The 26,319-nt window shown below is 37.6% G+C and overlaps 2 protein-coding genes across 2 annotated transcripts in view; one reads left to right on the top strand and one right to left on the bottom strand.

Annotated features, from left to right (window-relative positions):
• Positions 1-2,566: 2,566 nt before the first annotated feature.
• Positions 2,567-5,986, bottom strand: LOC112149955 (ATP-sensitive inward rectifier potassium channel 1). Its single transcript, XM_024277969.2, has 2 exons — positions 5,741-5,986; positions 2,567-4,524 (listed from the first exon to the last, which is right to left on the bottom strand). Exon 2 carries the CDS (start codon positions 4,509-4,511, stop codon positions 3,393-3,395), a length of 1,119 nt encoding a protein of 372 aa, XP_024133737.1. The 5' UTR covers positions 4,512-4,524; positions 5,741-5,986; the 3' UTR covers positions 2,567-3,392.
• A 10,146-nt stretch (positions 5,987-16,132) lies between these two features.
• Positions 16,133-26,319, top strand: part of kcnj5 (potassium inwardly rectifying channel subfamily J member 5) — a 36,576-nt gene continuing 26,389 nt past the window's right edge. Inside the window, exon 1 of the mRNA XM_024277968.2 lies at positions 16,133-16,324. The gene's annotated coding sequence lies outside the window, so the exon portion shown is untranslated. The remainder of the gene's footprint in view (positions 16,325-26,319) is intronic.

Genomic DNA, 26,319 nt, shown 5'->3' with positions numbered 1-26,319 from the left:
TTCACAGACGAGAGCAGGTTCACCCTGAGCACCTGTGATAGACGTGAAAGAGTCTGGAGAAGACAAGGAGAACGTAATGCTGCCTGCACCGTGGTTCAACATGACAGGTTTGGTGGTAGGTCAGTGATGGTCTGGGGTTCCATATGCATGGAGGGACGCACAGACCTCTACTGCCTAGGAAATGGTGCTCTGACTGCCATAAGGTATCCAGATGAAATCCTTGAACCCATTGTCAGACCCTACGCTGGTGCAGTAGGTCCTGGTTTCCTCCTAATGCACGACAATGCCGGGCTTCACGTGGCAAGAGTATGCAGGCAGTACCTGGAGGATGAAGGAATTGAATGGCCTTCACAATTCCCTGGCTTAAACCCAATATAACATCTCTGGGACATTATGTTTGGGTCCATTTGGTCCAGGTTGCTCCTCAGACTGTACAACAGCTCAGGGATGCCCTCACACCGATCTGGGAGGAAATGTCATAAGACACTATCTGTCGTCTCATTAGGAGCATGCCCCCACAATGTCAAGCATGCATACAAGCTCGTGGGGGCCACACGAGATACTGAAAAGGATTTTGAGTTGCAGAAATTAAGTTTAGGAAAAAATGGACTAGCCTGCCACATCTTCATTTCACTCTGATTTTATGGTGTCTACACAATTGAGCCTCTGTAGGCTAAAAACTTTTATTTCCAATAAAAGACTTGGCATCCTTTTGTTCCTAAGACACTGACCTGTCGTTATTTGTATGGATATCCAACTTCATATTGAGATCTGATGTATCTAATGTGTTTCTTTAAAGTGCTCCTGTCATGTTCTGCTCCAGTTACCCCCCTCTCTGCTTCTGTGAAGACTGCTGTGACTCCACCCCTCCTCCTGTGGATCCTGCTAAGCAGTCACAGCTGCCTGTACTTCAGCAATTAAGACTCTGTGTATTTAAGGAACTCTGCTGCAGCCCTTAGTTTCGGCTCGTCTTGTTTCCTGGCCCTGTGAGTTGTGTACAATATGGCTTATGTACATTAAAACCTGTGGACTATATCTCAAATGTGTTTCTTCCTGCATCTGGGTTTCCTCCTGTTTGCCCAACCGTGACGCTCCTTTAATTTTTGTGAGCAGTATATATACTGTATGTATTTATATATATATATATAAGCTCACTATATTTTCACCAGTGTGACATGTTTGTTTACACGAGTAATGCTCTGCCCTGCTGAAGGAAAGGGAAGGGCTAATTTAGGGATTTTTGGGCTGCCTACTCTGATCATTGCAAACTGTCTACATTTGTTTTGTCGTAGTAATGACTCCACCCTTGGGTACACCTGCTAAGAAACACTGTATTTTGCAACATGATTCAGTTTATTGTTGTTGTATTGCAGCAAAAACTCTTAAGTGTAAGGTCAGAGTTCAGAATGACGTGCTCTGTTTTGAAAAGATCACCAATACATCCTCTTTGGTTAAAGCTTACCTTCACTTCCTCTTTTTTTAAGGAAGAAAATTGCAACCCAGGTGTTCACATTTTTAACACAGAAGTGTTTTGGCTTAGACAGTAACCTTGATGAATTCAGGATTGCGTAAAGCCTGCTGCCATGGAATTTCATAATTTCCTTGGAATTTAAATGCAGCCATGTTGTTCACAAATGACAGCCCTCTGGAAGTTACAGCCAGTCTACCTGCAGATTTTTTATTCATTGTCAAACTGCACTTTTTACAGTGTTTGGTTTCAACATTAAACTAACATGCCGTTCACACGCAACTGCGCCCTGATAGCCACATCTGTCTGTTATCATATAAATCCTGACTGTTGTCGGTCAAGTCTTAATCAAACGTCATTTCAGCTGTAGACATTATTTATTCATATTATGTTGTAAACTCACAGCATGTGAGTTTGATATTTTCATGATCCGATATCATGTTTAGTAGACTTTCTTGTAAATAATTACAGGATCTGACTACAGAAATGGGAAAAACCATCAAGGGTACTGCTATTTATTTCAAAATTTATAAGAAATTGAAATAAAATAAATAACGAAATGTAAAATTATTAATTTATAATTAGAATAAAAAAATCAAAAGTATATAGTTATTATTATTTTTTTTGTTTTTGTATTCATTCAGCTTACATAGAACGGTTTGCTGTCTTTTCTAGCTTTAAAATATTTTTATATTTTATCCAGATTTGCAGCTTTCGTTTAGCTTTCTCATATGCAGACAAATATTAGTGACATGTGCAGCTCATTAGAGAGCTCACACTGGGGGGGTGACTCAGTTTAATAAAACCTGTTAAAGCCTCACGCTAGTGTGCAGTATGTGCACCTATTTCTCCAACAGGGAGAATTTTGGTTTCATGTTGAAAACCATGCAGGCTTAAGACTGGACAGTGTGCTGCAAGCTGTCGTTTCTGGTTCTCCTTTGGTGTGTGCATAATGTTCTGAATTCTATTTGCTGTCAAAACTTGACTTTTTTTTACTGATAAAAACTGCTATGCGGGTTGGCTACCGACATTACATTGCTGCTGTGCTTTGTAATAGTGTTTTATACCATGATTAAAGACAATTCTACAGACACAATATCCCACTGATATTTTTTAATGTAAATAATCATAAAAAAGACAATCAATTTTCACAGTTTGTGCTACACACAACCAAGTTTTTCTCCTCATTCAAGCAGCTACATTACTGGCTAATAAAAAGTTCTGCTTTGCAATCAAGCAGTTTGTTGGTGAAATATATCAGAAATGTTCAGTATAGCTGCACTGATCAACTTTTCCATTAATAAAAAACATTATTCATTAAAAACGATCAGATTTGCTATGTGTCAGTGATCCACAAGATCCCACACTGGCTGTTAAAATAAAGTGAAACCCAGTGCAGAGAGTTGGTGAAGACTTTTTTGTCATTCAGATGAACTTATTTGCAACCTTATTCATGTCAGGGTTTGAGTTAAGGTTGAAGAAGGTCCTTGGATCAGAAGTTCAATGGACATGACCAATGAAGTAACTATATGGTCTTTAGATGTAGTCCATGAATTTGAGGTCACACGTGTTTTGGAACCACCCACAATTTTTTAAATACTCATTGTGGGAGTTGCCAGAAAAACTGAAATTTCAACAATTCACGCAACTTGGCCTCCACTCAAAAAACAGGTTTTTACACTGACAGGTGTGGTTTACATACAAACATACAAAGCTCATGATGACACTCTTGACCCACACATGTCTTTTCCATGTACACACAAATATAGGCAATTGGCAGGTTTGTTGTTTTCATTTTAAATGCTGCATCATGCAACATCTCCCATTGGGCAGTCCCCAACTGCCTCTTATCACTCAGTGTCCTTCAGAAGTGCAAAATTAAAAAAGGTCCAAGAGTCTGTGAATGTCTTTGAAAGTCAATGTGTTACATTTTTGTGACATTCGGGGGGTCGTCGATTTCAATCACTTCAAAACCCTGGTTTTCACATCCAAGCGTGGAGTGGTGATGGTGGCCTTTAATATTGTGGTAACAGTAGGAACAATGCGCTGTTGCCACTGGTACAACTTTAGCAAAGTTGGAGAAGTCTACTCTATATTTCCCCTCTTTGCTTCTGGAGATGATGGGCATAAAGTTGTAGCCCCACATGAACTCGTGGGGAATGTAGGAGGTCCGGACTTGACACGAAGAACTCGTGGACTCTGCAGTTCCGTCCAGGAAGACCACCAGCTCAAAGTCCTGGTTGTGTATGTTGTCTACTGCCATCTCAAAGAACGGGCTGCTCTTGTCGATGATGTGGTACAAAGTGAGAGGGCACACAAAGAAGGGGTTGTCATTCCCAGCATCCATCATGAAGTCGATGCTCACCTGATCCATTATGATTGTCTCCCCGTCAGGTGTTGTTGTGGTTCTCAGAAGTTTGCCATAGATTTGGCTTCCAATCATCAGGGTCTTGCGGAGGTTGGCCACTCTAATCGACAGGCAAAGGGAATCATTTCTGGGGCAAATGACGGCCATTTCACTAAATGTAATGGTCTTCGCCCTCTTTTTGGGTAAGGAGATCTTAGCCAAGATGACTCCGCATAGAAAGCAATTGATCACAGCTCCAATGAGGGACTGTATGATGATGAGAGCTATGGCACCAGGGCAGACAGGGGTGATTGCGCGACCACCATATCCAATGGTAGTCTGGGTTTCAAGTGAGTAGAGGAAAGCTGTAGCGAGTCCGACTACATTGCTAACACATGGCGAGTGATCTGGGGAAGGATTTTGCCATGCCAGGTCTCCGTTAGATCGTGCAATCCAGTACCACAAAAGGCCAAAAATGAACCAGCTGAGGGTAAAGGAAGCAATGAACAGGAAGAGGACAAATCGCCACCGGATCTCAACGAACGTGGTCCAGAAGTCGGCCAGGAAGGCAAAGTGCCTGGTATAATGGATGTTTCCATATTCGATGTTACAGCGACCATCTTTGGTCACTAGTCTGGCTCTTCGGCGTCTTCTTTCCGCCATGTAGTCGTGGAATCGTTCTCTAAAGGAGCTCATTGTTTTCAAAAACCTGAAACAGAGAGAAAAATGGTATACATAAGCTAGTGATAAACTTTAAAATACATTGTGAATATTTCTTCTGTTCGGTGTGTAGAAAGCAAATATTTCTTGTTTGTTTTTGGTTAGGAACAAACTTTAGATAAACAAAAAATTCAACTTTACTTCTAGAAAAAAATGCTTTTTTAAATGCTGAATTGTCCTAATATTAGATGATCTTTTTGGATTTTCACTTCACACTGGCTTCTTATATATTCTTTATAGCATACACATATGTCAGTAACTGCTTTAACAATGTCTCACATATTCTGCTTTTTCCATTTGCACATATGCACTTCAGTCACCCATAAGTGCAGGAAAACATGTATGAATTTTGCACCTTCTGTCCTGACTTTTCTTTCCGTTGCTTTACAAGAAAGCTAAATAGAACATTTCAATAAATTGAGGTAGGTCAGTTGTAAGCGCAGCTGCTCACCTGCATAACAACCTCCAGCTTTAATAAAGCATCGACTTCTCATAAGTGACTCGCTCAGAGGATGTTAACAGGCAGTGGTAAAAGTACTGAGGTTTGGAAATAAGTATAGCCCCTGTTCTTGCCAAGTCATGCAAGCAACCATTTGGATCAAGTCATGCTTGTTAGCAAATGTGAAGCGGTCCAAAATGACCAGTGTAGCGAGTTTTAAGTTTTGGTTTGCAGCCCCTCTATATCACAGCCAGTCATTTGGTCAACAGAAATCAGATAAGCACACTTCATAGCTTGTTTGCAAGCCGTAATGCTTTTGGAAGCAGACCAGCTCCTTCCAGACCTAATCATTAGTCAGCATATGTCCTTGCAGTAAAAAGATTTGTGGAGACATAATATCAGTCATTTAGCCGTGTTTATTGAATGCACTATACCAAATAACAACATTACGGTTAAAGATGACAAGTTTAAAATAAAACTAATTGGAAATATTAAAGAGAAGCTTTAAATGTAAAGGGTTTTACTGCGACATTTGCTGAATTATATATCTATACTTGTGTAAAGTTTACGTTGGAAATCAAACATTACTGTTTTAGTATATTTGACAATTATTATATTATGTTTTGTTTAAAAAAGTTTTTTGTTTTCACATATTCCAATTCAGTACAAGTTTTACAAAAAAATCCTACTATTCTGCCTTTTTTACAGAACTAAAATGAAACGAGACTTCATTATAACAAAGTTTGACAACTTTTTTTAAACTCACCCAAAAGAGAGCTGATGAAGACTTCAGAGTTTGATGGATGGCGGCTCTTTCTGGGTCTGTCTGCCTTGTTTGCTGAGGTACCTTAGGTGTGTCCACCTCGTCCTGTGCCTGTCAGACTACACCTGTGTCCTTTTATATAGTGGAGTTTCCGTGCGCTGGAATTGTCCAGGTGGTGTCAACGCCCACAGACACATCCAGCAGCACTTCGCCTTACTCATCTCACACGTCTGTGCCAATCACGAGCTTTGAAAAGTTGTGTTTTGTCCACAAAAATCAGTCACCAAAGGATAAACTAACCCCTATCAGCTCAACGGGGCAAGGAGCTGTCCTAAATTCAGACGGTTGTTTCATATTTATTGTAGATTTTGTCCAGTAACACTCAAATAAGAAGGAATCGGAAAATAAAATATTTTTGTTTTATTGTATTTCAATGAAGCAACAGATTTTTACTAACAATTTAAATTCTATTAAAGCAATTTTGGTGGAAATTAATCTATAATTTACCTAATATGAATTTTTATTTAAAAATCACACAAAACTGAAGTCATTATTTTACATTACGTTTTTTACAACAAGTGACAGCTCTTGGGTTCACTTTCAACATAAAAATGTTCTTAACTTTGGGCCAAATCATCACATTCATCTAAATTCAAACGTAAAAAAATACGAAAACTAAAAGGCTTTCTGTAAATGTTATGGCATTGATTATTTCCACTCTGTTGTTGCTTGTAAGAAAGGAAAAAAGCTGCACACTGTTATCTGTTATCTCATTGTCTTCTGAGTCTTATGTCAATGAGGCCAACTGCAGTCAATCAGCATTTCAATGTGTAACGTTCACAAGAATGCCGAATAACAAAGCTTAGATCACTTAAGAATTCCAGGACAAGTTTGACTGCTCTTATTTAGAAAATTTTCCTTTTCTTTTTTATTGATTGACTTATTATTCTTTAATTAAAAAAAAAAAAAAAAGTTAATCAAATTAAATCAGACTGATCTGCAGTGGCATTAATAATGAGTCTTAAATGTAGGGGAACCAAAAATAATTAATTTTAGTCCAAAACCTGCGTATTAACGCGGCAGAACAGTCATTCCAGGTCAAAACTGTTCTCATTTTCCACATTGTTTTTACATTTGTATCAGTTCAATATGATGCAGCCTGAAGGTAATTTGTTTTTGGCGGTGACAGCTTACAAGTATTTGTAAAATGTATTTATAAAGGTGTCCTTAAAAGCTCTTTTTAATCCCTTTCTGGCCGTATGTCGCTAAATTGTAGCATACCATTTAATCCAGGACTCCATTTAACATGGCATCACCTTGAAAGGAAAAAAAACAGATATTTTTTTATATTAATATTTAGAAATAAAGTCAGGAATGAAAATTGGTTCATTTTTCCTTGTGTCTTGATTTTACATATGAAAATTTAAGTGTGATTAAAAAGATTTCACAAAAAATACAATTAAATGGATGAGAAAAGTTAAACTTGTGTGACAGACTGGGGAACCAAAAGGACTTTATTATGAATGACTAAAAACAAAAGTTAAGAATATTTTAAAAGTTGTTTCCCAATTTTTGCCAAACCTTATTTCTGCATTTTGAAAATGAGTATAGTGAATTTAAGGTCATTAAGCTTTTGCCTTTAAATTTATTGTGATTTCCAATAACTTTTTTTTTTTTACGAATTTAGCATCAGATATAGAATTTTACCACGTTGATTCTTTCAAGCTTTTATCAGACATTGACTTTTGCATTAACCCTTTATCTCCGGTGTTTGTGTTCTTTGATTTACTGTAACTTTTCTACCGTTAACACGATCAACGGCATTCCAACAGATTCTGAGCTGCTTTTCTCCTTCAGAATCTGCAGGAATGATCCTTTAAACTGTTGAAAAGTTACAGTTTGTTAAATATTTTGTGTCACCGACTACGCCTCAGCTGTTAAAGGGTTAAAGCAAGACTTTTTTTTTTTTTTCCTTGTCTGGTGGGATTTATTTATTTGTACCATAAACCATGCAGAAGTGTATTCATTTCCAACAAATGTTAAATGCTGAAATGGTTTTAAATATGATGTGTGTGGTTAAAAAAAAATAAATAAATAAAAAAAACACCATGAATTTAACTTGCCGCTTACTTTTACATCTTGGATCAAAATGAAAAGGTTTTTAGGTTCAGAGCAGAAACTTTATGCCAGAATAGTTTGAACATCAGACAAACTCTCAGGAACGGTGTATATTTTGCCAACATGCACTAATGATGAAAAGTGCAAAAGTCTTTCCTGGTTACCTACAATAAGGGCATTTCTCACATTTTAGCCCCCAGCCTCAGTAGAGTCAAAAAAGTTTCACCATTACTGCAGAATCCTCCTACCCACTTATAGTATCTGCAGTCATCCTCTGCAGTGAAATTGTAGAGTGCACGCTCACAGTCTCTCTTTTGTCTTTTGCTCATTATTTCCTTTGACTGTACTTTGATCTTCTTAATTATATCGTTTTTACACACTAATCTGACTCAGTTACGTTTTTTCGAACATCAGATTTGACAATAAACTAGATTATTTAATCTTAAATACATCAGTGAAACCTTTTTTTTCATCATCTTTTACTATTTTTTTTTTATCCTCAGGAGTTTTCAAGAAAAATGCACCAAAAATCTGTGCATTAAATGTTCCTTTTTTATTATTATTCTACATCTAATCTCATTATTTAAATTATTCTACATTTAAAGCGGGTCATTTATTTCTCTTATTTTCCTGTTTTCCTTATTTTCTGTAAGGAACTTATTAATGAAAAAGGGAAAAGAGAGCAGAGCCAAGGGGTCAAACCATATTGTTGGGTCATCGTATCAATATAAGCATCCATATTCAACAATTACTCTCAGATTATAATTGGTAAAATGCCAAGTTCTGCAATCTGAATTCTCAATTCAATTCAAAAAACTTTATTTATCCCTGAGGGAACATTCATGTCAAGGTTCAGACAATAACTTATGATTGACGTTGCATAGACACATTAAAAAACAATACATAAGTCTTCTGTAAGAAGAGAAGTTTAATAAATACACAATAAATAACAGAAAGTGACATCAGTGTGCACATGTTCACTTGAATGGATTGCACTGGTTAGATTGAAAGTGTCAGTTGAGCAATTCATATTCCCTAAAAAAGTAGTAATACATCTCCAAACCCCAGCATGCACAGAACCAGAACATTCATGCCTTAAAAGTAAAATGAAAAATTGTCACAAGATCTGCAGTAATGAACGTGGGGACTATGAAAGAAAGAATGGCAGTTTTACGGCCTGAAAAAGAACTAGGAGCATGGGACCTGCGGGGGAGAAAACCTGCAAGAACTCGTCTTTTTATTGCATTTCTAATAACCAAATCCCCCTCAAAACTACTGTACTGGATTTCCACTCTGCCATCATTTGGGAAATGTCTTTTGTGTGAGTTTGCTTAGACCTGCAGAGAATAACTTTATAATTTATTTTTATTTTTTTTTATCTAACTTAAGATTATGTTTCTCCTTTCCTGCAGAACTTGTTTGTCGTCCCTCATTCAGGTAAAAAACTAGGATCTTGTGTTGCTGTCATGCGCTCCACGGACTTCAGCCTGATTAAACAGCAACATAGCCTAAATAATGAAGGTAGTGAAGGGGAACGAAAACACAAAGCTTCTTTTTAAGGCTCAAGTGCATTTTTGTTGTTCTTTAGTGTTCTGGCGCAGCCTCTCAGCTGTCAGTGGCATGTTCAGAATGACTTGCATTTCACATTAGGGAAATGTAAAGCAAGACCTGTTAGAAACCTGCAAACAACATGCATACCTAACTTTGTGCCTAAGGACTAGTCTATCCAATTCCAATGATTTATATGTATTTATTGAAAGAAAAATGATAATTTTATTGTACAGGGCATTATCCCATGACATCAGCTGAACAATTAAAGGTATAGTCTCTTTATAGCAGCTTGTCAGTGGTATTTTTGCAGACAATGTTGTGGATACCTTGCATATTTAGGAACGTGCCGCTTTTAGCCATGTATGTCTGTGTGTTTTGGAACTGATGGATCTGCACAAACACGTTGTGTGCATGGAAAATCAGCCCATGGGCAAGTGATGGAAAATGTCAAGTGCATGGGCAATGACTCTTTCTGTAACGATGCTCTGCTTATGTGAATCTGAAAGACTGCCAAGGTTTTGTTTTATCACGCTGTGGGTATCTGGAGAGACGCACTTGAAGTGACTCAACCTGCTTTGTGCTTATAGGTTGCACTTCTATGAAGCAAAATAATAATAATGATAATAATAATGGAAATTCTTTAGTTGTGAAAAAATATGATGACTTCAACAATATATATACTATATCAATGTCTGTTCAGAACAGAGCTGGTAAGATAGGTTTAGAGGAATGTGTGGCATTTTCCACCTGTCTCGGAAAAAAACAAACCAATTTTTTTCTCACAAACAATGGAAACTAGCTTTGCAGTGACTCTTTGTTTGCTGGAAAAAAACACAAGCTGCATGGCATGGTGGTTTACCTCCAGATTCTCATTTCAGACTTACAGATTACATGATTCTGTACAAAATTTTGACTCAAACAAATGAACAACACAAACTATGCAAAGTTACTGGCCAAAAGTAAGAAAATAAACCTCCTGGTGTATTTTATTGTGGCAGCTGATTTACAGTAGAGCATGCTTTAAAGGGCTGCAATCTTCCAAATATGCGGCACCTCTCCGGTCCTGCAGTACATCTCTCGTCCACAAGGTGTCACTGTGAAAGAGGAACATTTTGAAGCAGGTTTCACAGTTAGATATATAAACCCACCTTTGCTGCTCCTCACTTGAACTTGAAGGTCCCACTTACTGAAAAGTTACATTTCAAGTCAAGGCATTTATGCCAAGATTTTATAATTATTATTATTTTTATTTTTGGACCAAACCTGACCTGCAGTAATTATCAGAAGCAATCCACAGAAATTTAGCTTTTGAAAAAAATGTTTTCACAAATATTGTGACTCGGCTCTAGTATTACTGGTTTCTCTTGGCTTGGCTTCCCATAAATGGTAAAACTGCTTAAACAGAATTCTACTGACAGATGATACAGATGCATACTGTTTATTGATTATGTCTTTAAGCATTCTCAATTCAAAACATTTACAAATAATCGCTGCATTACAGTTCAGTTCACCTATTACATAGTTCTACCAAACATATTTCTATGCTCTGGCAAAATATGTCTTTAACTTTAACATTGTAAGTTCTATGCTTTTTTTTTTCTTTTTTTTAATAAAACTGTTTTTTTCGGAGTCATGTCAGGCTTTTGTTGTGGCACACGGGTGACAGTGCGGCTCATCACAGTCCCATAAATCCTGACAAAAAGAATCAATCAGAGCCACTGAAGCTTGAGAGGAAGAGTGGAGGAAACCAAAACGGACAGATCCCAATCAGGAAGATGGAGAGAAAGCCGGGATGAGTGTGGAGCAGCAAAGGGAATGCCAGAATGAAGGGAATGTAGAGGGGATTAAGATAAATGACACTTCCTTCTCACCTCCTCACGGCCTGCAAAGGGGAAACTTAATTCCTTCTTTCTTGCTCACTCCCAACCTTTGAAATGATCCTTTCCTAATCCAGTGGTTGTATCTGCTCGAGGGCTGCTGGGAATCCAAGATCCTGGTGTGACTTTCTGCTAACTCTTTGTGCTTCATCCCACCACAGAGGAACAGGGATGCAGTTGTTGTGCGATTCTCCTGATCCTTTCCATTTTCATCCATATGTTCTGCTTCTGCTTGTACTTTTAGTATTTGTACGTTTAATGTATTTAAAATATTACACAATTTTATATGATTTTTCATCCAATGTTAAGTCAATGGGACATTTTTTCAATTTTTTTCTACACTTTTCAACTTATGCAATTTTGGTATCAAAAAGTTCAGGATATCCATGCTTGTATTTTTGGTATTCATACATTTCAAGGCTTTCCTAATTTTAAGCAATTTCTAATTCTTTGGCTATTTTTTTTTTTTGCGAATTTGGTTTTAAGCTAATAAACTAGCAATTTGTTAGCTTTTTTTTTTTTTTTTTGGCTAATTGGGCATCCACTGAGGTTTTCTGTGCTAATTTGGAGGTATGCTGATATACTACCGACGTGTTAGCATTTTTGTATAATTTGGTATCTACTGAGGTGATTTGGGCTAATTTGGGGCGAGCTAATGTTTTATCAACATGATAGATTTTTGGTTAATTTGACATCTACTGTTTTTTAATGGGCTAATTTGGAGTCAAGCTAATATTTTAGCAACATGTTAGCATTTTTGGGAAACTTGGCATCCACTGAGGTTTTTTGGCTAATTTTGGGATAAGGTAATATACTAGCAACATGTAAGAAATTTTGGATAATTTGGCATCTACTAAAGTGTTTTGGGCAAATATTGGGCTGAGCTAATATTCTAGCAACCTGCTAGCTTTTTTGGTTAATTTGACATCTACTAAGTTTTTGGGGGGCTAATTTGGAGTCAAGCTAATATTTAACCAACAAGCTAGCTTTTTTAGTTAATTTGACATCTACTGAGCTTTTTTGGGGATAATTTGGAGTCAAGCTAATATTTTAGTAACGTGTTATCATTTTGGGGCAATTTATTGTTTTTTTTTTGGCAAATTTGGGGTTAAGATAAAATGTTTGGGTACCATGCAAATAATTTAAGCACTTTCAGCTAATTTCTGAAATTGCCAAAGAATCTTCAACAACCACATTCAGGAGAAAGCATTCACACCAGCATTATTGTAGATATTCCAAATTTTCTAGTTGGCATTGCTTTCTTTTAAAGCGCACAATTGGCATTGATTGAAGTCAGTTGATATGATGCTCTGATGCATGAGAATAAACACTTTAACAGTAAATGTAACAATGGAACTGTCTAATTATTCATATTGTAATTTTTCTACTGATAAACGTCCATAAAGCACTAACAATGCATTGATCTTTTTGCATTGGGCTCCTTTGTCGTGAAGGATAACCTCGTCTTAAAATTGTAATATTGCATCTACTAAAGAACCAATGAATACTATGTTGTTGCCCACATTGATTTAACATTATGCAACCACCTTGCTGTGAGCACATGTATTGAGAAATGTGCTGAGCATATTTATCAATGTGTGATTAATGTGAACTGAATACCTCCACAGGATAAGCAGCAAAGGTAATAAAGACTATGTGTTGATCAATGATGGTTTTACTTGAGGACAGGAAATGATTAAACACAGCCTGAAACTCAACAAGCCGAAGCTAAGCTGTAACACACTCACGATTCGTGCATCTGCTGACGAACACAACATTTTTTTTTATTTTTTTATCGTTCAGTGTGACGGTGTCCTCGAGCCAGAATCCCAATGGAGCAGATCCCAAGCTTCTCATTACTGCAACCTCACTCCTTGATGTGCCATAATCTGCTGTCAGCTGCTGCCCGACAGGAAGAGGCAGACAAAAGATGAAGCGATGTTGCTGCACATGCATGCCTCAGCATGGGGAGTACATGCAAGAACAATGGGGAGCCTACAGTGTCATAAATCTTCTCCTAAAGTCAGAGGAAGAACATGAAGTACTTTCCTGGCTGTAGCTGCTCTTTCACGTTTTTAGGATCTCCCGTTTGTTTGATGTAGCTGTGGTCATTTGATCTTTATCCATTGAAAACAACATATCAATGACATATGAGTCTTAAATATTTCTGTTTGTTTTTTAAATTCTGAAAACACAATGGTTAATAGAACATTTTAATTTCCAAGGATAAATCAAAGAAGCTTTACAGTTGCCTTAGGGGAGTATAAACCACTGATTAATAAGAGATACATCTTTTTTTTTATGTGTCGGAGCTTATGCAGAACAAACAATTTTTTTTTTCATTAGCATTGTTATTGTTTGATATCTACAGTTCCATTTGTGTTTTTGTTTATCAAGTCCTGAACATAAAGCTGTGTTTCTTCAAATCAGGTCCTTGAATATTGAAAAAGGATGGTTACACTATTGCAATCTCGAAAAAACACAAATATGCATGAATAAGCGTCTGCACAAAGTTTCCTATTCCTTCAAGCAAAGTAGCACTTAGGCGTGAAAGACATTAAATCAGAAAAAATCCACATTTGTTTCTCAAAACCATTAAAGGCAGGTGATTGGAGGCGACTGTTCAAGGCTGTCATTTGTAAGCTTTCGGGCTCTCGCTTGCCGCTATTTATCCGTCTAATATCCAGATGCCGAGGTAAGGCACCAAACCCCCGCTGATGAATCTCCCCCTGCATAAACATATTTTCTGATGTACAAAGCCAAAGTGAATAACAAGTAAAACAGGTGCACATCTTTTACAACTACCAATGCAGAGGAAAAGGCCTGAAGATTGAGCTGCAACAAAAGTTTGAAAGATTGAATGCAATCCATTAAAGACCCATTCCAATGAAAATCTTCTTTTTGGTGTTTTTAGCACGTTGTAGCATTTTAATGATGGAGGACACAAAGAAAATTAACATTAGCATTTGTGAGTATCTCATTGTTCTGTCACACCTTAGATGAGATGCTGCAAAATGCTCAATCTGTCAAAAAAAAAAAAAAAAACAGTTAATACTTGTAAGCTTGTAAGAAGTCTATTAAAATGGCCTTTGCAGACAATGGTCTTCTTTAGATATTAATGAATCTTACTAAGTACGTTAATAAACCTTATTAGACGTATGTGCTAATAAATATCTTACCTTATAAACCAGGGGTTTCAAACTGGCAGCTTGCGGGCCGTTTACTGCCCTGAAGTCGAGTTTGCAGCCCTGCCTTAATATGACCGTCTACTAAACAATATCTTCTGCATGTCCACACTTCTTTGATGAAGGCTTCGTATTTGATTTGTGATGTTTCAGCATGCTTTATGCTTAAAATTCTACATTTGCTAGCGTCGTTAGCTCCTGTTGTTTTACAGGACACGCAAAAAAATATTCCTTTGTAGTACATTGACATGAACAAATTGTCAACATATTTGTTTAGTAGACATAGACAATAGATAAAAGATATAGACAATGGAGGCAAAAAAACATATTTTTGGCTCAAATGGAACCCCATACGGCCCAGCTTCAGCTAGACCCTGCTTTCAGTGGCCTCAAGGTAAATTGAGTTTGAAAACCCTGGTATAAACACAATAATGATGCTTGTTAATGTGTAAAAAAAAGTGTGTTAAGGAATCTTATTATAAACCTTTATTCAAATCATTATGAATCAGGAGGATAATCCACATTCAAACCAGTTCTTTCAAATGTTGTTCGCAGTTTCCACCAGGAAATAGTCTGCTACCTTTCTCCTGGCGTCTTCCAAATATTCCTCGTCTGTTTGCGCTATTCTCAAATAAGTTCAGAATCCATCCTAACGCGTCATGCAGATTCCTCACCAGAATGTTCTTTGGTGGATGCCTCCACACGAAGTTGGAACACTAAATCAAGTGAGTGTTTCTTTGACTTCGCTACAGTGGCTCACAACACAATGCGCAATGCCGCTAGCTTTATAGAGAAGAGAGGATAGAGCAGACTGGAGGGGGCTTTGCTCAACTTGTGACGAAAACGTGTGGACCCGCTTTTTTTTGTGGGTTTGGAAGGGGCTGCTGTTGTGATCGCAGCTTTTTAGAGGATGACTCAGAAACTTGTGAATGGATCTAAATACCGCTTTGGGGCTGTTTATAGTGAGGAATGAACAGTATAATACACTTAAAAGCTCAAGAGTAGTTTTTTTTTTCTTTGTATGGTTCCTTTAAACACTGGGTTGAACATTTTCTTTTGGATGATGATTAAAGTAACTGACATTACATTGCATAAAATGTGCAAAAGATGTGCCTAAATTCCTAGAAGTTAATCTTTTTTTTGTATCTAAAGCACTTTCTTTCTAAAAAGGATTGTATTCTCTTCCACAGCCCCTTCTACTCACTGCAGTTATAATCTGAAATACTGGGTCAAATGGTCCTTTTTTTCCCCCTCACTCTTTTTATTCCAGCATTTGTTCCTTTCTTCTTCCTCTTTCTTTGTCTTGCCCTACTCTCTATGCCAACACTTCTCTGTCTCTCTAACGCCCAAAGCTTTTCTTCAACTGCAGTTTTAGTGCAATTGATTCTACCACCCTTTGTAGCACATCACTCTCCCCCAAGCCTCAACGCTCATCTCTCCTCATTGGGATGCCACTATTGATGACTTTCCTGGGCATGTTTTCTTCTGTACTATTGCAGAAGAAGGCACATTTGTATAGTTCAAAAGACATTCCAGCTTTGCAGGAGCATTGGAGCACGCTGTTCAATACCAGTGTTCAATAACACCCCCCCATCTCCTCTTGAATCCACTCTGGCTTGCTCTTTCTCTCCTCGTCTCTCTCTCTCGCCGCCTCACACACTTCACAGACCCCCCTCTCACACAGAGGTAGATATAGAGCGGGGATGAGCAGAAGGAGCTGGGTGGCAGGAGGGATGCAGCAGGACTGTTGTTGACCGAACAAAAAGCCAGGGAAGGATTGGGTAAATCCTGGGGAGCAAAGCAGCTGTGAAATGCCTCAAAGGGAGCCAGTCAGCTACTCCTGCAGAGACCTGAAGGTAAGTCCCATGCACCACTGACGAGAAAAAAGGCAGAGGAGGAGGAGGATGCAAAGCGATAACATTGAAAGGGGGGTTGTGAAATTTGCTGATGCATAATACAGTTGTGGCATTAAATGCCCAGACTGTTCCTTTTTTATTTAACAGTAGCAGGCACTGTAAGATGACAGCTCATCTGGAGGGATTTATTTATTGAGAAAGTGTGGATTAACCAAAAGAAGACAAGCAACAATGAGACACTAGGCAGCGGCAGAAGTAAGACAATGAAGATACTTCAGGAGTTAGGAGAGCCTGGAAAGGAACAAGCTGGGAGGAAAGTCACCGGATCACCCTTTTCCCGAAAGCCAGAACCTTTATCTCTATGTGCCTCCTTCATTTTATGTGACTGCAGAGCTACATCGATCATCACTATGCATCTCCTTGCTCTCATGGAGGGGGTAGGGTAATCAAAAAGGCAATGAATTTCTCTGACGCAAGTGTGAAAGAGCCTGTCAACGCTCCCGCTGCTGTTCCTACTCGGGCGCCGTGCTGCATGTCCCCCAGAGCAGAGCAGGAGTTCCACAAACACAGCAGCAGGAGTAAGCCCAAAGTAAATGAGCATCTGCACGTGACTTGTCTCTGTAGACGTGGTAGTGTGAAGCCCACCTCTTTCATATTCCCATAATATCAAGCCCAAGATTGACTAAAGGACATTGTTAGCAAGCAACACAAAGGATGTTTGCTTGATTGTCTGATAGGGAAAAACCCTTCTCCTCCTCCAAGAAATCCATGACACACATTTTGCAAGTTATCAAACTTTCATGAGATTGCATGATTAAAGTTTGATAATGTTCACGGATTAGTTGATAGAGCTAAAGGAAATGCTTTGAATATTTAGATTTTAGGGTTGTTCAAGCTATCTCTGCTCAATTAAGAAAATTGCTCTTTGAAAACCAGACACTGGAGACGCAAAGGAAAAAAATGCATCCACTGGGAAGGAATATTTTCAAAATAAGATCAAAAACATGCTAATTTAGCCCTCCCCGTGCTGCCTTTGACACTTGGATATATTCGGATTCCGTTCCCTGCTGGCTGAACAAATATCAGTTATCTAAAGTGTGTACTACAAACCATGAACTGATGAGATGTAATGCTTTTTGAGAGATGTCCTTTCGACCTTATTATCAGTGAAATAACTGTAGCTGCAACGCATAGCTGTGCACCTCCATTGCCTCGTGCTTGCTTATCATCCGTGTCCTAATCCCTGTCTAACCAATGGACAAAACAGGCCAAAGGGCAAATATGAAGCTCAGTTTGATGCTCAGGAGAAAAGGAAGTTTCAATTATTAATTGGGTCTGTTAATGTAAGCAATAGTAACAGATTCTGGTGGATGTATGGAATGCCCTCCTCCTTATTTCTTTTCTAAAACGATGCTCATTTTCTAATACCACAGCAGCCCATTTATGTCAAAAGCTTAGCCAGGCATGACATTTTTTTTCTCCCTTGTATTTAGTGCACTGGAAAATGTGTGCGCACGTCAGTGTACAGCACAGTGACACAGTAGTTTAATAGGACCATCAATGGATGGAACACATGTTGTCCTCGCATGCAGTATGACAAATCTGCGTAATTTATGCTCTCGCTAAAATTACAGCCTGCATGCTTCATAAATAGCTATGTACATAATTTAAAAAGCCATAGCTTTGCAATTTGTTCGCTGTATACAAATACAGCCCAATCTTCTGCTGTTTACATTTGCATTTAAATGTAGTAGTTTAGCAGATGGTTCAAGTGGGTCGGAGAAGAGGGACCATATAAGGCTCTGCAAAGACACCGGAGGATTACGGAAAGCAGAAATGTTGTAATAGGAGGGCAAAGGGAAAAGCGTGATAAGGAATAGGAATTATAGAACAGAAGAGAAAAGTTAAATAATTGTGTTTGATAGAGAAGGAAAGTCAAGAGGTGTCTTTTCTGGAAGTTTCTGAAGACAGGATCTGAAGTGGCATTCACTGAATCAGTCCACCGGCATGTGTTCTTACCGTTAGAGAATCAAAACAAAAGAACAAAAAAGATAGATAGATAGATAGATAGATAGATAGATAGATAGATAGATAGATAGATAGATAGATAGATAGATAGAAAGATAGAACACCTTTGTTGTCACTATGCTAGGTGCAATGAAATGCAGATACAGTTCCCTCCAATATGGACGGACAACAAAGATAAATAAAATAGAAAAAGAACACCTCAAGTTACTAGTAAATGTCCCAAAAAAATCTGACAATGTGTGAGAAATAAAAAAAAATGGCAAAATCAGAAAAGTGTGCAAGAGTCGTGGAGAAATGTCCAAGTACTGTGTCTTTACCACACTCTTGTGCAATTTTCTGATGATGGATGACATATAAAACGAAAATTAGGCACAAAATTGCATTTCGGAGTTGTTTTTTTTTTTATTATTCAAATTGTTGTGAATCAGGAGCAAATGTAAAAGCATGGTTAGAAAAAGTTTGTTGCTGTGACATGGAAGTTACATTTGGCAGGACATTAGCTCCTCACACACAGATTTTTCACTCATTACAGAAATAATGAAATGGATTGATTAAAAAATAATAATAAAAAAACAAAGACACATTCATGTTACATTTGATTCATTACTTATAGTAATTATTAACAAAAATCAACTAAAGTTTTCCTCAATTGAGCTGGCATCTGGCTCAAAACTGTACAGCTGGATTGTTCCATTCTTGCTCGCTATTTTTGTTGCACCGCTAATGTTGAGTTGGGGGTGTGAGGTTTGGATGATGGGAAGTGGAGACAGGCCTTTTATACACCTACTGTTCTGCCCACAACTCAGATGGTAATTTTGAATGAAATGTTGCTTCTCTGCAGAACACAACACAGGGCTAAAATCTGCTTAATCATAACTAAAAGACAACTTTAATAGTTTAAAAGATTAATTAATAAATTAATGATGATTTGATTAAAAATAAAAATATTTGGTTATACATCCACTTAAAAATAATGCTATTATAATGACTTTCAATCTTAAACAAGCCACATGTACTTTTACATAAATAGAGCACATGACACCTTGAATCCATTAAATGTTAAGTCTGTCAAAATAGTTTAATTAATTGCTTGAAATGGAGTGGAAGAATGCACACTTATATAATTCCAGGTCTATTGCTTATGTTATGTGACATGGAATTTACACCTGAGCAAATAGGTTTAGACAGCTGTGGATTTCACTGTGCAAGAAAGGATAAAATGTTCAGGGAGGCACATCTTACTATGGAAAGCTAGAGTGAATTGAAGTAACACATACAGTGCAGTACAGTGCAGTAAATGGGGATAATGGCATGCAGATGGAGTTGACTATGGCTTGATCCAGCAGCTGTGTGGCCTGCTGAGTTAATCTTTCAGCACCAACGACACCCAGATAACACACGCTTTTGGCATACTGGAAACTCCTCGACCATGAGCATGATCAATGCAAATCCGTTGATACTGACCTGGAGAAAAGCAGCATTTCACATTTGCTTTGCACCAACATGCAACACTTTATTAATGGAAAGCTGGATCGGTGCAAAATCACTTTTCTCCAGGACAGAAACAACTCATTTACGTTGATTCTATAAGCACTTCATTACTGTACAGTGTTGCATATCAGCACAAGACTGTATTTCTCCACTTCATCCACTGGACTATTGTTAAGTGTGTAAACATTTGAAGAATTACTGTAGTTGAATTACTGAAAACACTAAAACTATAGCTCTGGTGTCAAAAGGTTACATAAAGCCAAATGCAAATCTGCATTACCTGGAGACAGCAAAAGCTGATTGATAATCCATGATCTTTACCACTTGGTTGATGTAATAGTGGAGAAGTCAGTCTTGACTTTGAAACCATGGTAGATAGATAAATGGGCTAATTTTAATAACCAAGAGTTTAAATTTGGTCAAGTTTCGATGAAGCTAGTTCATCGAAGTGGAATTATCAAAGAGACAGTACATTGGTACCACTAAGTTTATTGCCAGGCACGGATTACAGTATCATCTGCAAAGCATTGCCTCCGTAATTAAAAACATCAATTTGTAGTGAAAGCCAATGGAACAGATAACAGATAGATGCAGTTGGGGCCAGATGTACAAGAACCTTTGGTGCTACTTTGGCTTCTGTCACATACCAGTCAATCTGTGGAACAACTATTATTTAACCCAGATCTGAATAGGTTTTTTGTCGCAAAGTTTCTAAATCTTTTAAAACTACCTTCACAAAAGCTTTATATGAACTGGAGCAGTAAGACTAACCTGCAAGTTTCATCCAGATGATTTTTTTTTTCAGGAATGTGGTTGGGTAGTAAAATACATACATCAAGAAACATTTACCAACACTTGTAATTTCTGGCACAACTATAGTTCATGGATTAAGAGCTATGGATCACCATTCTCTTGAGAGAAGAGAATGCTGCACTTTTCTGGAAAACTCTTAAACTGTAAAAAGACTGCTGCAGTTTTTTTAATCTTACTGAATTTTTTTCGGTTCATTGCATATGTCAGTGCATGTTGGTCTCCTTTACTATTAAATGTGTCACCTCCACTGTCTGTTAATAAGATTTATAGTATAAGGGAGTCACAGTTTCACCAAGAACATAGCAAAGTTTGTATTCTAAACACAGCCCTAACACGTGTAAAGTTGATACAATACGTGAAGCTGTTCTCTGTCTCTCTTTATTTACTGAAAATCATGGGCTCCGCAATCCTTTTTATGGCTTTTTGCTTTTCTTTTTTATCAATGACTAAGAAAGGATCTAGACTCTCAAAGCCTACAAATGATAAGGAGGATAATTCAGCCTCAACCCATTATAGTTTCTCTCTTTTTTTTATCTTGGTAGGAAAGAAATCTGTTGTTAAAAAAAAGAATTCATACATCTTTGAAGAACATAGCTTGACTCTTAAGAAATAAAGACTTACAAAATACTTATTTTCATTGGTTTAGAAAGATCCGCTTAAATGAGTGAGAAGTTTTAACCCCTCTTCTGTTATAGAAGAAAATTGTTACAGCTGGGAGAGTGAAAAATGACAAAGGATGGTATATATGTATATATACATAAATATATATATATATATATATATATGCACACACACAAAAACAAATATATTTATATTTATTTATATAAACATATGTATATATATAAACACCACATACACTCATTGTAAAGTAGTGGACTGTGATTCTTAGTATACCTAGAATACCACAGAATACAAGTATACCATAGTATACTATAACACCTGGTTCACACCGCACGTGGAAGCTGTGCGGGGTGGGGGGGTTAGGGACAAGTCAAGATGGACAATGTCCAAGTAATTGCAGATGCTCTAAATAACCACAGTTGAGAAGAAACGCCTGTTGACAATTGCGAAAAAAAATCATGCTTGGTGTGAACGTGAGGTGAAGTAGATTTTGCGCCCACTCCGCTTCATGGCACTTCCGGGTGCAGTGTGAACCCGGCGTAACTAGTTAGACAGCATTCTGAATATGCAGGCGTAATTGGGTAAAATCTCATATTAACACTTGAAAAATACACATTGGTTAAATGCCAATATTGGACAAGAACCACTGAAAACACTAAGTAATTTTAGTTAATGGTGAAAAAAGAATGGGTGCTAAGATTGGAGTGCTTCTGAAAAACGGTAGTTTAGTGACCTTGAAGATGCTGTAGAATTAATGACACAAGAGGTGAACAGTGTTTTCTAAGACACATGCACCATGGCGGGGATACTTGGCTGCTCCGTAAGTCTTGTAGGTCTGCATCTATGCTGGTGATAGACAGTATTGCCCTTGACAGGAGAGTCAAAGATGGGGTCTTGGCAAGGATTGAGGCTACTAATGCCAGCTGCCCCTGAGCACAGGAGCAAGGGGTTGGCAAAGAGAAGTTCAGGAAGGATTTACCTGAAGATGGACAAAAAATATAATTGAAGGTAAAACCCAAGCATTATTTAAAAAGAGGACAAAAATAAAAGATAAATATGTCAGCTTTTATAACTACGGCTAGTTTTTTCTCAGTCCAGAAGCAAACAATGCAATGTGCTAGCAAAGACTGCAGTCATTTGTGTGTAAAAGTTTAGCCAGTTAGCACCTGCCTTTTAAACGCACAAAATATAGATCCAGAACAGCTCCCGCGGTCCCAATTTACATTTGATGAATCACATTGTGTATGCAAAATGGATCTGTGTGCATCTACTTCTCCTAGTTTTCTAGACATACTGCCAGAAAACCCAGTATTGTATTTTCATCAATGTCAAATATGTAAAATGGATTGTGCATACCATTTTGCCCATTTAAGAAACATATTCTTGTTAGTAAACCAAATGTAAAGAGTTTTCTGAGTTTTATCACTTAAAATTGCAGTAAAATAGATCTTAAGAGTAATATTTTGTGCTGTAAATTGAAATAAAAAAAAGTAATTCAATGACAACCAGGTTTTGTTTTTTTGTTTTTTTTATTTTAGAAAAAAATCAATTATACTGAATTTATATGTTATTTATACAATTTCTGATATATTTTATATGTTGGATTTAAAGGCAATGTGATAAAAGGAACCAATTTCATGGCCGTTTAATCCTTGTCTTATTGACTTAGTGTCACAAAAGGTTTCCACTGTAAATGTTTTTTTCTTTTTTTTCTCCCCAGGTTTATATTCACATCTGTTGAAGTGAGCATCTATAACCCTCGGGAAACATGTCCCTCTACACTTGCAGTTGATTAACACAGATGAATAAGCATAACATGACATGTTCATATGACATAGTGTAATAATAGATTTTCTGTCACATTTTGGCTAAATTGTTTTTTTTTACCTCAGTTATTCATGTACATCTATCCATCTGTCCGTCTGTCTGTCAAGAATAACTGTTCACGCCAAAAAATAGTGATTTAAAGTCATGATTTAACACCCAAACAGAGGATAGTTGGCTTCATCTACAACCTGTTTTGCCTCGTTCCTACTGAGCGGTACGGACTGGACTGGTCCGCTCCTGGCCAGTTTAGAATGGGCCGGACCATTTAAGTGTTTCCATTTTTTATTAGTCCTTTATTTTGAACAATACAAACAAAGTACATGGTAAAAAACAAAACAAAACAACAACAAAAAATAACTACGGATTTTTTTTTTAATCTAAATTATAAATAAAAACATTACACCTCAATTATTTAGTTCGAAATGGAGTAGGAAGAAGTAAAAAAAAAAATTTTTTAATCTTAACCCCTAACATTACATCTTAATTTTAATCTTTAATACAAACTATATCAGAAATGGAAATTATACCCTTTTTTTCTTTTTTCATCAAACATCTGTCCATATAATCAAACACACACAAAGATCTATACACAAACACGTACATGTATACAAATAAACAAACTTTACAATACACATGCTCTCCCTTCCCATAAATCATTCCTCTGGGACCTCAACACCCAGCCTCTGTCAACCTCGCCAATAATAAATACACTCAAAACAGTAACTTATATAAACTATCAACTTTACAGACAACAACCTGTATCACTAAATTAGATTTGTCATTAAGCGTTGGACCATCAAGGCGCTTGCGGGCTATAGACCGATAATAGTTGTGTGTCATAAGGGTGTGACTACAGCAGCCCTCCGTATTCGCGGATTCTGCCTGTTCTTGGTCCCTAACCCCGCTAAATAATAGGAGAATACTGAACGCAAATAATTTGATACTCTTTGCAAGAAGATTGTGGGAGGCAAAGAAGAATACAGACAAAGAGAGGACAGAAATTTCGCCTTAGATCTTGAGTCTGGAAAAGTACTGGTTGGACACTTGCTGTTGTTGTAATACCTTTCCGCCAATGAATGGATTTTCTGGTGAAGACAGAAGCCCCGCCCTATCTTGTCCTATCCATTTTTCTATGGACCTACGACCAACAGTGGACCAAAGATGGAACAAATTGGTCCGGCCTAATGGGTCCATCTATGTTTCCGAATGCTCAAAATACCATACCGGTCTGGTCCAGTCCAGACCGCTCAGTGAAAACGAGGCATAAGTGTTCATTTATAACAGTTTTACTTCTGATTTTATTTGTAATGGGGTTTTTGGCCTTCAATGATAAAAACTGGACACCGCAAAACATGTTGGGAATTCCAATTGAGATTATTTGAGCTTTCAGAATGCACTGTCAAACACCTCCTTATTCTTCCTTTTAGGATTAATAAGCTCTGTGTCAACACATTTGCCTGATTTTGTGGCAGAGGATTAGAATTTTCTTTGTGTTGGAAAATACAATCAGGTGAAATGTTCTGTAGGAGTGCATATCCACCTACTCAACCTCACACGTTGTCTCTTGCGCTGCAAGCCATCAAGAGTGAAGAGTGTTATGCAGCTTGTGCTGGTATTGGGTGTTAATCCCATTCACTCCTACCTTAGTAGATATATATATACATATCAAAATTCTTTACATACATGAAGGAAAACCAGAAAAAATCAGAGGAAAGGACACTTTGTTGGGGCAATTGTTTCTTCAGCAACAGCAGAAGGGTAACAGCACAACTCAAGAGAAGGCAGAAGGTCACTCATGTGAAGGACACAAGGGAATGCATGCAACTCACCATTGGGCACGGTAGAGAAATAGCAGAGTCATGGGTGTTCGTGTGAGTATTTGTGTCCGTGTGTAGATGTGGCCATGTGAGCGTTTAATTGTGTCTTAGTTGGGCCGAAAGCCATACCAGCTAAGGACATTTTTAGTCATTCGACCCCTCCGACCTCAAAGTATCATAAGTGGGCTGAGATAGGAACAACGGCATTTTATTTTATGAGCCAATCTTAGCCTTGGAAACTATCATGGGGGGTTCTGTAACCATAAAGGGAGGAGAGAAGGAGGCAACTGGGTTTGACAGCTATGTCATTTAGTAATTTTTGAAGAGAAATATCTACTAGGTGATGCGACTTTCTTGCTTTTTCCCACTTCACTGCCATTCCCTGTTTTCTCCCCACTATTTCTGTCTCTTTGTTGTCAGTATTGTAAACTACTAGCCCCTAACTGCATGAATGAAAGCCCACTTGGGTGCAAATTTATTATGCTAACCTAAAAATGCTGCTGAGTTTGTGGTCTTTTACTGCCATTTGTAAACCTGTCATGCCTGTTTGCTGGGTCACACTCAAAAAGCAGGAAAACAACAGCATCCCATGCTTACAGGCCCTCACAATAGGCTTGTATGGTATTAAGGTCTGTGCACTGTCTGTGTCTAAAATAGACATGGTATCATTTTCAATACAGTCATGAAAAAATTGACTTAATAAAGAGATTATTTGAAAAATATATGAAATAAAATGAATTTAATACCTAAAGCTGATTGTATGTTCAGTGCACTTATTTTGGTTCAAATTTTCACTTTTAAATAAACAGTTTGATATGAAATAATCCGCTCGGGAGTGTCATCATCATCTGACATCAGCATGTTACAGCTCAGAAGCGAGAGAGGCGCACAAGCGAGTAACGGGAAGAAAGACGACAAGTTGTGCACAAGGTGACTTGGTGTTAAAAAAGAACACAACTTCCACAGTTGTGAGTACTTTATGTTCCCAGTAAATGAAGAAGGAGAGCCCACTGACTTTAGTGGTGCTTACGACATTCTTAAATAGTTATGGTAATACTGTATACCGTGCTAAAATGTGGAGGAATCTTGACGGCATCAAAATCTGAATAATGCCCAAGCCTATCTCACAGTCTTAACCTAACATTATGGCGAGCAATATCGGAGCTATCCAGACGTACAATTTGGAGCCAACTCAGACAAGAAAAACGAAGAGATACATGGACCTATTTGTCTGCAATTGGATGTATCAGAATGGAGCGGAACAGTGAGCTAGTGGTCCACTGACTGTAGCACCTATGTCACTGCCACAAACAAAATTCTGCAGGAAATGTACTCTTTTGGTTTCAATGTGTTTTGTTGCATAAGGTTTATATGTTTAATCATGTGGATTTAGAATAG

Source organism: Oryzias melastigma, linkage group LG13 (assembly GCF_002922805.2).
Source record: "Oryzias melastigma strain HK-1 linkage group LG13, ASM292280v2, whole genome shotgun sequence".
Lineage (NCBI taxonomy): Eukaryota > Metazoa > Chordata > Actinopteri > Beloniformes > Adrianichthyidae > Oryzias > Oryzias melastigma.
The sequence above is the reverse complement of the archived record's forward strand: the minus strand, read 5'-3'. Positions and strand labels throughout refer to the sequence as shown.

What these genes read in the sequence shown, in the direction of transcription:
- LOC112149955 (XM_024277969.2), bottom strand. Translation starts at nt 4,511, where the DNA reads ATGAGCTCCTTTAGAGAACGATTCCACGACTACATGGCGGAAAGAAGA.